The sequence below is a fragment of the Hakea prostrata genome, chromosome 10, assembly GCF_041222555.1.
Source record: "Hakea prostrata isolate BN-2017 chromosome 10, UWA_Hpros_2, whole genome shotgun sequence".
In the NCBI taxonomy this organism is placed as follows: domain Eukaryota; kingdom Viridiplantae; phylum Streptophyta; class Magnoliopsida; order Proteales; family Proteaceae; genus Hakea; species Hakea prostrata.
In genome coordinates, this window is record NC_142609.1 from 42,603,076 (window position 1) to 42,618,576 (window position 15,501).

General features: G+C 38.7%; 1 protein-coding gene across 3 annotated transcripts in view; it reads left to right on the plus strand.

The window, feature by feature from the left end:
* Positions 1–15,501, plus strand: part of PSAT1 (phospholipid sterol acyl transferase 1) — a 78,059-nt gene that overhangs the window by 44,698 nt on the left and 17,860 nt on the right. For all 3 annotated transcript variants that reach the window (XM_089136212.1, XM_089136213.1, XM_089136211.1), the window contains exons 8-9: positions 3,761–3,860; positions 10,086–10,180. In XM_089136212.1, the coding sequence (XP_088992338.1) occupies positions 3,761–3,860; positions 10,086–10,180 (195 nt within the window). The remainder of the gene's footprint in view (positions 1–3,760; positions 3,861–10,085; positions 10,181–15,501) is intronic.

Sequence of the window (15,501 nt, forward strand, 5' to 3'; positions counted from 1 at the left end):
TTTTACCTCCCCCAACTAGATGCCACTTCAATCAAGTGGCACCACCTCCTCCTATTTGTTTCTTGCGGTAATTACACTTAGACTTCTTCTTATCGGCTGTCAATCGCCTCCCATGTTGCCAGGCAATGTCTAACGTCTTTCAAAGTATATGCTTGATTAAAAAAATATGCACCAAGTGTCTTCCAAAGCATTACAAAAACTCCAAAAATTACATACATGCTTATACTAATATTCTCCTATTTTAAACATAAAACAGAAAATAATTAGAATTTCTAAAAGAAAATAAATGATTTTAGAAAATATTTAATAATTTTCAAATAATTAAAATAACTAGTTAACAACAATAAATTCAACTCAACTAATGGTGTCTCACATACATTCAATTCAAGCCCATACGTCATGTATACGTTTGTATTTTTTCAAAATACATAATTTAGAGAATAATTTTTAAGTCAGAAAATTAAAAAAATAGTAGCACTAGTCAAAAAATAATTTTAACAACACTCAATCACAAATCATAGTCCTAGACTAAACATATATTAATTTCAAAGCAATATAAGATCATTTAAGGCATAAACAAAACAAAAACAAAAAAAAATGGGAAGTTTTGGAACAAATCTTGCAAGAATCTTCCAAAATCCCAAATGAAGAGTAAAGGATGTGTTTAAAGCAAGAGGAGTTGTTGAAATAGGGTGCAAATAGGGTAGAGATCACCAAATACTAGAGAAATCAGCAAATATAGGTAGGAACCTAAACTGCGAAACAGAGGTGGAATAGTCGAAACTGCGAAATATCTCGAGGTTTCAACCGTTAGCTGTGAGTTTTATTAAAGGAATGGACCGAAACTGGTTGAATCCTGGTTTTGACCAGTTTTGGTTGAAATTTCTATCCATATTGGTCGAAACTGTGAAACAGAATCCACGTGGCATGCATCCAACAGTGGCACCACAGGCACCACCACGTCAGATGCACCACTGAAACCAGATAGTATTAGAGCATCTGCTCTGCCATTTAGGCTAATGACTGATTTACAGATCTTGGAACCAATCTTCTGGTCAGTAGATGAGGCAGAGTTTTGGACCAGATCAAATTATAGAACTATTCCAATTGTCATGCAAAGCTTTGAGTTTGCTCAGTTCTATATTCCCGGATGGCTGATATAATGCTTTATTGAGAATCTTGTTGTTCAGAGGGAAATATGCTTTTTATTTCTTTGTTAGTGGTCTATTTTTTTTGATAAGGTACCTAGTGGGTAATGGGTTATTAACAGGTCCTCAACTGCAGGTGTTAATCAAGCTCCTTATTTATGGAAAATCATATTTTTAAAGGTGCAGAATTTCTAGTAGTTTTGACCGTTTTAAACTCAAAAACTCTTTTTGTTGATTAAAAATACGAATCCAAATTTCAACTGTGAAACAGCATTATTAGCTATCTTTTGAAAAGACAAAACAGCCATTTTTTATTTGTCCATAACGGCATAAGAAACATTCTCCTGTTGCTTTTGATCCTGGGTTCACTCGGGATCAAATACTTCCTCATTTAGGCATTCTGTAATGTGTTCATTTCAACCATATCTCATTCATCGTTATTGCTGTCGTCGGACACTGTATGTTTTCGTTCTGTATTTGTATTGTCACTTCACTGATAATTTCTTTTACCTTAGACAATGTGCATATGCCTCCATATTTGTCTAGTATCTACTAGGTAGTGATTCTGGTCCTGGATCTTATTTGCGAATTTTTCTGTGCATTTATATGTACTTTTTAGAAGGAACTCATGGCCAAGGGTCACTCACATGTTGCTTTATTAATTTCTCTCCCTATTATTGGATACTTACACTTTTCACCAAGGCACCAATGTCCGAACTTATATATGTAGAATTTCGATGTCCGAAGTAAAATAAGCTTTAAGGAGGATGAAACTCGGCAAGACACAAGGTCTTGATGAAATCCAAATTGAAGTATGGAAGAGCTTAGGAACCCATGAACTAGTTTGGTTGACTAAGTTGTTTTATAAGATTATGAGCACAGGGAAAATGCCAGATGATTGGAGGAGAAGTGTTGTGGTTCCAATTTACAAAATAAAGGAGATATTCAAAGTTGTAATGACTATAGGGGCATTAAATTGATGAGCCATACGATGAAATTATGGGAGAGAATAATTGAAACCCGTTTGAGACACTTATACTACAATTACGGAGAACCAATTTGGGTTTATGCCAGGAAGATCTACAACGGAGGCTATTTACTTAATTAGGAGACTTATGGAAAGGTATAGAGAATGTAGGAAAGATCTTAATATGGTATTTATTGACCTAGAAAAAGCTTATGATAGAGTCCCTAGAGCGTTAATTTGGCAAGTACTAGAGAAAAGAAGTGTTACAAGTAAATATGTAGATATAGTAAAGGATAGGTATGATGGTTCGGTGACTAGTGTTAGAACAGTGGGAGGACAAAGTAATGAATTCCCAATAACAGTTGGGTTACATCAAGGGTCAACTTTAAGCCCATATCTATTTGCACTGGTAATGAATGAATTAACCAAAGACATTCAAGATGAGGTCCCCTGGTGTATGCTTTTTGCGGATGATATTGTGTTGATTGATGAGACCCAAGTGGGGATTAATACCAAATTAGAATCATGGAGATTAGCTTTGGAATCAAAAGGCTTTAAACTTAGTAGATCGAAGACAGAATATTTAGTTTGTAACTTTAGTCATGATCGGGCAGATGATGAGGTGGTTATACTTGACGATAAAGAGATTCCTCAGAGTGATTGTTTTAGGTACCTAGGTTCAAGCATAAGTAAAAGAGGTGATTTAGAAGATGAGGTTTCCCAAAGAATTAAAATAGGGTGGATCAAGTGGAAGAGGTGCGTCCGGGGTCTTATGTGATCGGTGTATTCCATTAAAGCTTAAAGGAGAATTTTATAGGACTGTTGTTCGACCAACTATGATGTACGGTGCAGAGTGTTGGGCTGTTAAAAAGAATCATATAGATAAATTCAGTGTAGCAGAAATGAGGATGCTAAGATGGATGAGTGGCAAAACTAGGATGGATAAGATAAGAAATGATAATATTAGAGTTGGTCTGGGGGTTGCTCCCATAAGTGATAAGCTTCGAGAAAGTCGTTTGAGGTGGCACGGCCATGTTCAACGGAGACCTATAAATGCTCCTATACGGAGAAGTGATATAATCCATATTGAAGGAACTAGAAGAGCTAGGGGTAGACCTAAGATAACCTTAGGAGAAGTGGTGAGAAAGGATATGTATAGCTTAGGCCTTGTATCTAGCATGGCCTCGAACAGAACTGATTGGAGGGCAATAATCCATGTAGCCGACCCCATTTAGTTTGGACAAGGCTTATTGTTGTTGTTGTATTATTGGATACTTAATAACCTGACTTTTATAAGCTGGACCCAATGTGCCATAATCTCATGACAGGCTAATTTATGGAATAACTGTTTCCTGCACAAACACACAAAAGTATCATATAAAGTTTGTATATTCGTGTTTTAAATGTTTCAATTCATGTGCCAAGGTCAAATTCCATAATTGATTATCAATGTGGTAAAGCTTGTATGGACTATAGAGTGGAGCAGAAGGGGTTTTTGAATTTTCTCGTGTATGGTGTTTCCACCTCATATTGAACATTCTTTTTTAGTGCAAATCTTGTCAAACTTTGGCCAAAATAAATAAAATCTGCTACAAATCTTGATTCTTGAGTAACTGCTTGTGCCTGATAATACTTTATTTTTCAGGTTATATCAAGGAGATCCAGTGTTGAATCCACTTACACCTTGGGATAGACCTCCTCTGAAGAACGTATTTTGTATATATGGAGTAGATTTGAAGACTGAGGTGAAGTTTCTTTCTTTGAGATGGGCGTTTCTGTTTATTAATTGTGACCAAGCCAATTTGAGATGTTTAGGGACTCTAATTACCATATTTTTTTGATTTCTCTTTTATTGTGTGTTGTGTGTAGTTCTGTGCATGTGTGTGTTAGTGCACATGTTTCTGTACCTATTGGAATATAATGATCTTTTATAAAAGCAGGGGAAAATTCATTTAACATTTTCTCCTTTTTGTTGCTTGATTTTGGTCTGTTTAGATTTGTAAAAATGGGACATGAGATTCTATTGTTTCAGACTAGATTAACTTTCCGATTTTGTTTGTCATTTTGACGTTATAGGGTCATATATATATGAGGTGTCTTGGAGAATCCACTTCAACTGCATTTTTTCTTGTGAATGATATTGTACATACCCTTTAGCTTAAACAACATGAATAGCTAATAGAGCTTACTTTCTTTCTTACCACCCTCTGTAACCCAGTCCCTTCTGCCCCATCTTGCCATGCACGTGTGGTCTGATTGGAGGTTATGGCTCAGGATAGCCGAAATGCATGCTGAACTAAATCTGTTGCCAACCTTGGACTTTGCCAAGAGGTAGGGACAGAGGACAAAGGCCGAAAGGCATGTGGCATGGGCTTGGTAATCCAAACTCTTAATTCTCTTATCTGGGTGATGATTTCAGTTTTTTTGGTCATGAAGCTTAAGTAAGGAGGATTTATCAGCATTGGTTACTTTCGGTATGTTGATGTTGCCTGGTTTCTCTGGGAGTTTCTTATCTTGCTGGGTTGGAGGGGTTTTACAATATGATCGTCATGATGGTGACTTTATTTTTATTGCCTTACTTTTCCACTGTATCCTTCATCCCATAAGCCTTATCAGAGTGTCTTTGCATTCTCTTTCAAATTTTCTAATGCATTTTTTTGGGGCTGTAATGGTGAAGAAAAGGAAAATGAATTCCCATATTTTTGAAAAGACTCCTGAGCCCCAAGTTTCCTCAAGCATTTGTTGATGTAAATTGTTGTCTGCCCTTCTTAACAGCTTGAGATTTTTGGGATAAATGCGTTGTAACATGGTATCAAAAGAGAGGCTGGGTGTTCAATCTCTTGTGCTGTGGTGGAAATTGGAAGGAGTGTGTTGATGCAAGGGTGTTAAGCAGTACAGTTCTTGGTATTACGGTGTGGTTTTGGGTAGCTACTTCGGTACAGTATGGAAAATACCTACCCAAACCCGTACTGTATTGCATAAGATTTACTTTTGTGAAACTGTTTCTGTACCGCTGGGGTACGGTTTTGGTGCAAACGTTTCAAATATATATTAACGGTTTTGAACCAGAAACTATTTCCCTACCGTACCATGCCAAATACTGTTTTAAAAAAACCATACCACACCATTCGTGAAATGGTTCGGTATGGTGCAATTTTATGCAGGTAGTTTCTATTTTGGTGTGGAGTTTTATTACCAAACTGACACTGATGAAACCCTAATAATATTTCCCAAAAATTCATACAAGAATGCAAGAAATAACAAGATAACGCTGGTTTCTATGGTGCCAGTCACCCCCCACACCTCACGGTGTTCCCTCAGCCTACGGCTGCCCACAAGACTCTCCAAAATTCGATTCCCCCTCTCTTCCCTCTTTCCCTCTAATTATTATCTCAAATAACTCAAACTAACCCTCATCCCTAGCGTAACCCTAAGTAACCCTCATTCCAGAAGGCCTCATCCCTAGGGTAACCCTAACTAACCCTCATTCCACAAGGCCTCATCCCTAGGGTCCTAACACTACCGACCCCTCGAAAATCACTTTGTCCCCAATGTGATGGAATTGTTGAAGTTTAGTCGTATGATGGTGCCAATATCGTCCTCCCAGGCTAAATAACACACCCACTGCTCAAAATCAGACTTGGAGTGTTTTTTTTTTTTGCCTGCAACGATTAACCCCATTGCACCGCTGCATCTTAAGGAGCCCGCGTGCAGCTGTTGGAAGACGATGGATTTTCCTCAGTCGTTGCAGCCCCAACGTTGCCGCTTCCCTTTCTATTCTGAAGTTCAGAGGTTGAAGACGATGGTTCCCCAACTTGTTGGTTCGGTTGGACCATTTTTTGGCAAGTTCTTGGTTCAAGCTTGGTTTGGGTTTGGGTTTTGACCCGTTTGAGTTATTTGGGTTTAAAGTAATGCTGAAAAGGCTTGGATTTTGGGTATACGAAATGGGCCAGGCCCATGAGTGATGATGAAAAGGAGTAAGGTCCAAATACTTAAACCCATAGGTGAAGAGTAATGGGCTTATCGTTGGTTTGATTGTAGGGATTGGGTTTTGGGTTATGAAACTGTAATGGGCCCAAAATAATTCTATTAAATGGGCTAGACATGAACACTTAAAATCATGGGTTAACAAATATGGGTTGGATATTGAGTTAATGAAATATGATGGGCTGGGAATTAATGGAATGGGCTGAGCCCAAGGGGGTTTCTTAGGAAAACGTACGGCCCAATCTTTGAACTTGGATCTCTTGGGCTCTAAATCTGATTCTAAGCATACCTGAATTGGGCCTAAATTAGAAGCTCCTTGGCCCTTAATGTTTGAACCAAACTGATTGACCGGTTTGGGTTGAGCCGAACCAACCTAAAAAACCCTAAAACTCCACCATCTTCTTCCTTTCCTATGAATAGAATTTTTGGCCGCCTTCAACTTGCCGTCGATTGTACCTGGCCTCCTTCTATGCTTCTTCACTTCACTGCATCTCGATTTTATAGCAGAATATTGCTCCTCCACTCTGGTCCGGTAGGTATCTTCACTCAATCCTATCTTCATCCTTTTGCTCCACGTTTGGTGATGCGTGACTTCCGTAGCCGGCAGTACTTCATCCTTCATTCGATACTTCTCAACCTGGTTGTTGTCTATCTTCAAATTTGATGTCGATTGTCTCACGTTGCTAAACTCACACCTCAGGGCTTCTTTGAATCCCATCCAAGAAAATGTCGTCCAATTCTTGTGATAGATCCAGTCAAGTGCCTCTCCTTCCAGATGTTGGATCGCTACCCCCAACCATTGCTCTTCCTTGATCTGGTTCTCCCAGCAGAAGAGAAGAACCTCTAAAATCCATCTCTGAACTCCTCCTTCACTAGAAAACGAAGGTAGTGCCATCACCTCCCTGGATCGTTACAGCTCTGATGCCAATTGATGAAACCCTAATAATATTTCCCAAAAATTCATACAAGAATGCAAGAAATAACAAGATAACACTGGTTTCTATGGTGCTAGTCACCCCCCACACCTCACGGTGTTCCCTCAGCCTACGGCTGCCCACAAGACTCTCCAAAATTCGATTCCCCCTCTCTTCCTTCTATTTATCATCTCAAATAACCCTAACTAACCCTCATTCCAGAAGGCCTCATCCCTAGGGTAACCCTAACTAACCCTCATTCCAGAAGGCTTCATCCCTAGGGTAACCCTAACTAACCCTCATTCCACAAGGCCTCATCCCTAGGGTAACCCTAACTAACCCTCATTCCACAAGGCCTCATCCCTAGGGTCCTAACAGACACCCTTATCTTTTTGCTATCATGTGCTTTTATCTTCATTGCCACATGCAGGGCTCTGTGTGTATGCCTCCATTTACAGGGTGGTGGTGTTGATATGCCTTCTTGTGTTCCCTTCCCAACAGTGTTTATACTGGTTTTTTCTTTATTCATATAGTAAACCCATATATATATATATATAGAAACTTATTGGCATAGAAAGTCCCTTCCCCAGACCCCACAGTGTGGGAGCTTCGGCACTGGGTACGCCCTTTTTTATTGGCATTTTCTGGAGGATCATTATGGATAACTTTCTGATCCATTTGTTGTAAAATCACCCTCTTTATATCTGTTTAATTCTGGTTTGGACTTTGAATATTGTGCATTGTTAGATTCCGTTATTAACAGTGTTCATTCTAGTTTTTTCTTTATCAATATAGTATATATTTGTTTACCTTTTAAGTTAGATACTCGTTGGCATTTTCGAAGATATCATCATGGCTAACTTTCTTTGATCCATTTGTTGCAAAATGCCTTTTTTATCTGTTTAATTGTGATGAAGATTATCCATAAAAAGTGTCTTAGTGAAAACTTTCTTTCTTCACATGGGTTGCCAAAGTGTAAACTGCCACCACACCTAAGTTGGGGAGTTTCCTATGTGATGTTAAAAATCTTATTGTTGTTTATATTCTTGACCATGTTAGATGTATTAAAAATGGAGATGGTAAAATATTAATTTGTGAGGAGGACATTAAGAAAAGATGGGAAACCTATTTCTTTAGTTTACTAAATGAGCATTCTTCAAGCACTTATGATTTGGACAATTACACCATTCCCCATGGCACCAATGTCCGAACTTATATACGTAGAATTTCGATGTCGGAAGTAAAATAAGCTTTAAGGAGGATGAAACTCGACAAGACACAAGGTCCTGATGAAATCCCAATTGAAGTATGGAAGAGCTTAGGAACCCATGGGCTAGTTTGGTTGACTAAGTTGTTTAATAAGATTATGAGCATAGGGAAAATGCTAGATGAATGGAGGAGAAGCGTTGTGGTTCCAATTTACAAAAATATAGGAGATATTCAAAGTTGTAATAACTATAGGGGGCATTAAATTGATGAGCCATACAATGAAATTATGGGAGAGAATAATTGAAACCCGTTTAAGACACTTAACTACAGTTACAGAGAACCAATTTGGGTTTATGCTAGGAAGATCTACAACAGAGGCTATTTACCTAATTAGGAGACTTATGGAAAGGTATAGAGAATGTAGGGAAAGACCTTTATATGGTATTTATTGACCTAGAAAAAGCTTATGATAGAATTCCCTAGAGCGTTAATTTGGAAAATACTAGAGAAAAGAAGTGTTGCAAGTAAATATGTAGATATAGTTAAGGATATGTATGATGGTTCGATGACTAGTGTTAGAACAATGGGGGGACAAAGTAATAAATTCCCGATAACAGTTGGGTTACATCAAGGGTCAACTTTAAGCCCATATCTATTTGCACTGGTAATGGATGAATTGACCAAAGACATTCAAGATGAGGTCCCTTGGTGTAAGCTTTTTGCGGATGATATTGTGTTGATTGATGAGACCCAAGTGGGGATTAATACCAAATTAGAATCATGGAGAGTAGCTTTGGAATCAAAAGACTTTAAACTTAGTAGATCGAAGACAGAATATCTAGTTTGTAACTTTAGTCATGATCGGGCAAATGATGAGGTGGTGATACTTGACGATAAAGAGATTCCTCAGAGTGATTGTTTTAGGTACCTAGGTTCAAGCATAAGTAAAAGAGGTGATTTAGAAGATGAGGTTTCCCAAAGAATTAAAATAGGGTGGATCAAGTGGAGAGGTGCGTCCGGGGTCTTATGTGATCGGCGTATTCCATTAAAGCTTAAAGGAAAATTTTATAGGACCGTTGTTCGACCAGCTATGATGTACGGTGCAGAGTGTTGGGCTGTTAAAAAGAATCATATAGATAAACTCAGTGTAGCAGAAATGAGGATGCTAAGATGGATGAGTGGCAAAACTAGGATGGATAAGATAAGAAATGATAATATTAGAGTTGGTCTAGGGGTTGCTCCCATAAGTGATAAGCTTCGAGAAAGTCATTTGAGGTGGCACGGCCACGTTCAACGGAGACCTATAAATGCTCCTGTACGGAGAAGTGATATAATTCATATTGAAGGAACTAGAAGAGCTAGGGGTAGACCTAAGATAACCTTAGGAGAGGTGGTGAGAAAGGATATGTATAGCTTAGGCCTTGTATCTAGCATGGCCTTGAACAGAACTGATTGGAGGGCAAGAATCCATGTAGCCGACCCCATTTAGTTGGTACAAGGCTTGTTGTTGTTGTTGTTGTTGTTTATATTCTTGAAGGCTATAGAATGATGTTATAATTTATAAATTCATAATGATTTAAATGTGATTTCAGTTAAAACTGTTTTAGTCAACCAAATGCAAAAGTGGAGTTTGGATGGGAAAGAATAAAGACCAGAAGGAACTCTGAATAGTTGCTGAAATTAAATTCCAAAAATTTACAAAAATGTCTCCCTCTTTAGTGATTCTTCATAAACTCCAGTATTCATTTGCAATTTGCTTTCTTTTTGAGAACAACAGATACTTATTTGTTTGTTTTGGTTGTTCATATTAATTTTTCATTTAATTAAATATTTACTGTATCCTGGCTATTGGGAAAACAGGTTGGTTACTATTTTGCACCAAGTGGCAAACCGTATCCTGATAACTGGATCATAACTGATATTGTTTATGAGCATGAAGGAGCCCTTTTCTTAAGGCAAGTCTATTATTTTCCCCCTCTTGATTACTCAAGGCAAATTCAATTTAACTTGGATGGTAATTATAATGGATGGAATTTGTTGTATGATATAATTACCAAAATCTTTTTCCAATCCTCCTGATGTCATCTTCCCCCCCACCCAAAAGAAAAAAGAGAATCACATGAAGTGGATGATGTAATTATCTGTTTCTTGTTTGGGGGATAATTGAGAAACACCAGATATTATCTATGTTTAGAAAATAGTATGTCTTACAAGTTTCAAACCTTCACTAAATGTTATCATAGAAAAAGAGAAAATGACATAAAAGAGTAAACCATCACTATGGATTCAAGGTTCTATTAAACTTTATTGCTTGCCCAAGTTACATGATGTATATAGCAAATAGGGAGTGTAAACTGGACTTGAGTATGAGAATTTGACTCTCTTCTTTAACAGCATACGGAAAATTGTAAAGAGATCATTATTCAGGAAATAAAGCAATAGCGGCATTACAGTTAAATACTAACAAAATCTGCTTGATAAATTTATTTAACTCTACAAAATGACATCAGAATTCCTAGTTAGACATTGCTCTTCTCTAAATGCTGCAAAAACTGAAATCCTAACAAACCTAAGATTAATTAGTCAATGAGTTACAAATGATAGAACAGGACCAACAGGTTGTAGCTTCTGGTGTGCCATAATCCCATAATAGAGATCCGTGAAACCCGAAACTCCACGAAATCCAAGGCCCATATACTAACTCACAGCATATTAGAAAAATGTGTCTGCATAAAATTCAAATAGAAAGCTCTCCATAACCTTCAAACATGATTCAAATGGGAACCAAAACTACAGTATGAAGGAGGTAAAAAGGGCATTCTGGAGCCAATTTCCAACTTCAGAAAGCAAGAAAAAATGATGGTTGCAGAGACTCTGTGGATTGATCTAATGAAGGAGCTAACCATGTTGGTGTTGGCAGAGGAATTGAATCCCCTAATATCTCTAATACAGTTTCATATCAATATAACCATGTAGGACATGAAGTAAATAATAAAAACATGTTCCTAGTGAAAATATGGGCACATTTGTATACGTTGGGCAGAATTTGGCTTTGATTTTATGGGTTTTTGTTTTTATTAGAAGGGGAAGATTGTACACCTGGTATGCAGCAGTGCACCTAACTCTGAGATGATCGAATAATTCATGACACACTAGAAATCAATGAACAAACCATTTTAACTTGCTGTAGTTGAATTTTAATAGGGAAATTTTCAGCGCCACCCCTTGAGTCGCCTCCCAAAACTAATGCCACCCCCTGAGTTATCCAATTATAGGATAACAATATATCAAAGATACCCCTGCTGATAGTAAATGTATTTCTCACATACCTTTATTAGAAGTAGTATTAGTGTATTTATACAAACTAACATGTAACTAACTAACTAACTACTAGTAGATATACTACTCTCAACACACCCCCTCAAGCGAAGCGGGGTAGATACCGTAAGCTTGTCCCGAAGAGCAAGAAAGCGAAGTCGAGGCAATCCCTTGGTAAGCAGATCAGCAAGTTGATCAATAGTGGAAACGTATCGAACAACAAATTGACGAGAGGCAACAAGATCACGAACAAAATGAAAGTCAATCTCAACATGCTTTGTCCTAGCATGAAAAATAGGATTTGAAGTCATATAGGTAGCACCAATGTTATCACACCATATCACAGGAGCAGTGGGAAGAAAGGCACCAATTTCTCCTAATAATGATCGAATCCATAGAAGTTCCGTGGCAACGATGCAACAGCACGGTACTAACCCGTGGAAGAACGAGAAATAGTTCTCTCGCTTGCGAGAACTCCAAGAAATAAGATGATTGCCAAGAAAAACACTAAAGCCGGTAGTAGAGCGGCGATCATCGGGACATCCGGCCCGATCGCATCGGAATAGCCGTAAGAGTCATAGAAGATTGTCCGGAGAAGAAGATACCCATATCAATTGTGCCTCTTAAATAGCTCAAAATTCGCTTGACCGCACTCCAATGAGTATCGTAGGAGAATGCATGAACGAGCAACACGACTAACTACATAACCGATATCAGGACGTGTGTTGGCTAAATATTGTAATGCACCAACTACATGACGATATTCGGTTCCATCAGATAAAAGTATGCCATCCAAAAGAGAAAGTGGTGCACCAGAAGCAAAAGGAGTAGCAATTGGCTTAGCATTGCTCATCTTAGCATGATCTAATAGATCGGTGATGTACTTCTTTGAGATAAAAAGATACCCTCATCGAACGACTAGCTCAATACCCAAGAAATAATGAAGATTTCCCAAATCTTTAATAGCAAAAGCAAGGCAAGAGTTTTAATGAGAGCAGAAATAGCATCCAAGCTATTGCAGTGATCAAAATATCATCCACATAGATCAACACATACAATGTGACGGAAGAATTTGTATAATAATACAAAGACGTATCGGTCGAGAACCAATAAAACCATGAGCCGTGATAAAGGTGGTAAGCTTAGTGTACCAAGCTCGAGGTGCCTGTTTTAATCCATATAAAGACTTTCGGAGATGACAAACATGAGTAGGAAATGTAGGGTCAACAAAACCAGATGGTTGTTCCATAAAAACATTTTCCTCAAGATCTCCATGTAAGAAGGCATTGGAGACATCTAATTGTCTAATGGGCCAATTGTTGGAAAGAGCAATGGATAATATGATACGAATGGTAGTGTGTTTGACAACAGGACTATAAGTATCTCCAAAATCAAAACCAGGGCGTTGATGAAACCCTTTGGCTACCAAACGTGCCTTGTAACGCTCTATAGATCCATCAGGTTTCCTTTTAATGCGAAAGATCCATTTAGAGCCAATCACATTTTGATGTTGATGAGAGGGAACTAAGACCCAAGTGCCATTCTGAATTAAAGCATTAATTTCCTCTTGCATAGCTTTTCTCCAATGTTCAAAACGACAAGCTTGAGTATATGTAGTAGGTACACTTGTATCCTCACAAGAAGCTAGTAGATTTAATGGAAGACGGGATTTTAAGGAGCCAGTTTTGGACCGCGTAACCATATGATGATTGTTGGTAATAGCTGAAATCCCGGTATTGTCAAGTAAGGGTGCAGGGATTAGAGTAGATTGAGAATCTCTAGAAGTATGATCCAATAAAGAATCCGGGACTGAATGGAATGATGTATCCAAAGTGTTGTGATGAGGCAGCTCAAGACATGTTGTTGGAAAATTATCTGATGAAGGTCCGGTAGGAAAGGAAGTTCCACATGAGGTAGAGATGGTTTGAGGCAAAACCAACGAACCCGTGTGTATCTCTTGTAGTAGAGGTCCAGCTGGAAAGCCCAATTCAGGCCCATCAGCAAGAGCTAGCGATCCAAGAGGGGATGGGGTACTTTCATTAAGTGGTGATGAAGGCCCATCAGAGCCATTACAAGAATGCTTTACAACTGAATTTTCAGCTAAAACTACAGATGGAGTTTCCACAGAGAACCATTGTGTACAAGAAGTTAGTGAAGATGAATTAACAAGACCTTCAAACGGAAATTGAGATTCCGAGAAAATAACATGCCGTGAGATGTAAGATTTCCCGGTGAGAGGATCATAGCACAAGTAGCCTTTGTACGATGCAGGATAGCCTAGAAATACACAAGGATGAGATCTCGGATGAAGCTTGGAGCTAGCATATGGCCGCAACCAAGGATAGCAAAGGCAACCAAAAACTCTTAGCAAATCATAATCTGGTGACATCTGAAAAAGGACCTCAAAAGGTGATTTTGCACCAAAAGCAGCAAGAGGAAGTCGATTCAACAAATAGACCGCAGTTCTCACAGCAGCAGTCCAAAATATTTGTGGTAAATGTGCTTGAAACATCATTGCAAGAGCTGACTCAAGTATGTGACGATGTTTTCTTTCAGCCATTCCATTTGAGGTGGCGATATGGACATGAAACTCCATGAGTAATACCACTATTTGCCAAAAACGATTTAATTTGCTAAATCTGTACCTCCATCAGTTTGCATCACACAAATCTTAGAAGAAAAATAAGATTCAACTAGACTTTTAAATCTCTTGAAAACATCAAACACGCGGACTTCAACTCGGTGGATACACCCCAGGTATATTTGGTGAATTGATCAACAAAAACCACATAGTAACGAAACCCATCATAAGACACAAATGGAGCAGGTCCCCACAAGTCGAATGAATTACATCCAAGGGTCCTCCCGGGTGTGGTGGAAGAAACAAACGGAAGTCTATGACTTTTAGAACATTGACAAGCATTACACATAGAAAAGAAACTAAAATCTTCAAACCAAAAGAACGCATAACATCCATGGCACGAGATGCGGGATGACCAAGTCTCCGTGCCAATCAACAGATTGAAAGATCAAAGCAACAGAATCAGCTTTAGGAGAAAACTTTAGACGCTAATGAAACCGAACCTCGGATGAAGAAGATGTGCACAAAAAATCAACAGAATACAATCCATTAGAATGCCGTCCCTGACCAGCACCGATGACTCCCCGATCCTTATCGAAATTCATTGGCAAGAAACATGAAGTAAACATCATTGTCCTCAAGAAAACGAGAAACAGAAAGAAGATTACAACGAATCTCGAACACCAGAACATTTGTTAAACGAAACACAGAGGAATTGGCGAACAATCAAAGAACCAACATGAGAAATTTGCATAGCAGATCCATTACCTATAACCGACACGGCACTGATAAGGTTCGCACACTAAGATGAGCCAAATCGAGATAATATGACGAGAACCGAATCAAGCACCCCCGGTAGTAGTACAAGACGCAGAGAGGACATAGCAGAACAACAAACCAACACCAACATAGGCATGGTTGAAGCGCGAGGACACGTGCACACAAGTGTCCTTCGCATGCACAACCGATCAATACGAGGTTCATTAAGAAAGAATTCGATCCAAGAAGAATTAACATCTGAGACCATGCGATCGTGGAGACTCGGATGCACGAAACCTATTGAAATTTCGAAGTTGAGACACCACGACCATAGAACGACGATTCCACGGTCGTGCCGAACCAAAATAGAAGACCGACGACACTCACGCAACCGATTCCGGATTAAACCGAGTGCGGAGAACCGCCGGCGAACGAGAACTCTCAAGGCAACATTTGCCGTCAAAATTGAGGAAGCGAATCGAGGCAGATACACGATATGGCTCGAGTTATCAATAAGCCTTGGAGTTCAATAAACGAAACGGATCTGCACGAACTAAGACCGAAGTTGAGAAATCACGAAACACTCACCAAGACCCTCAAAGTAGTCAACCAGATCTC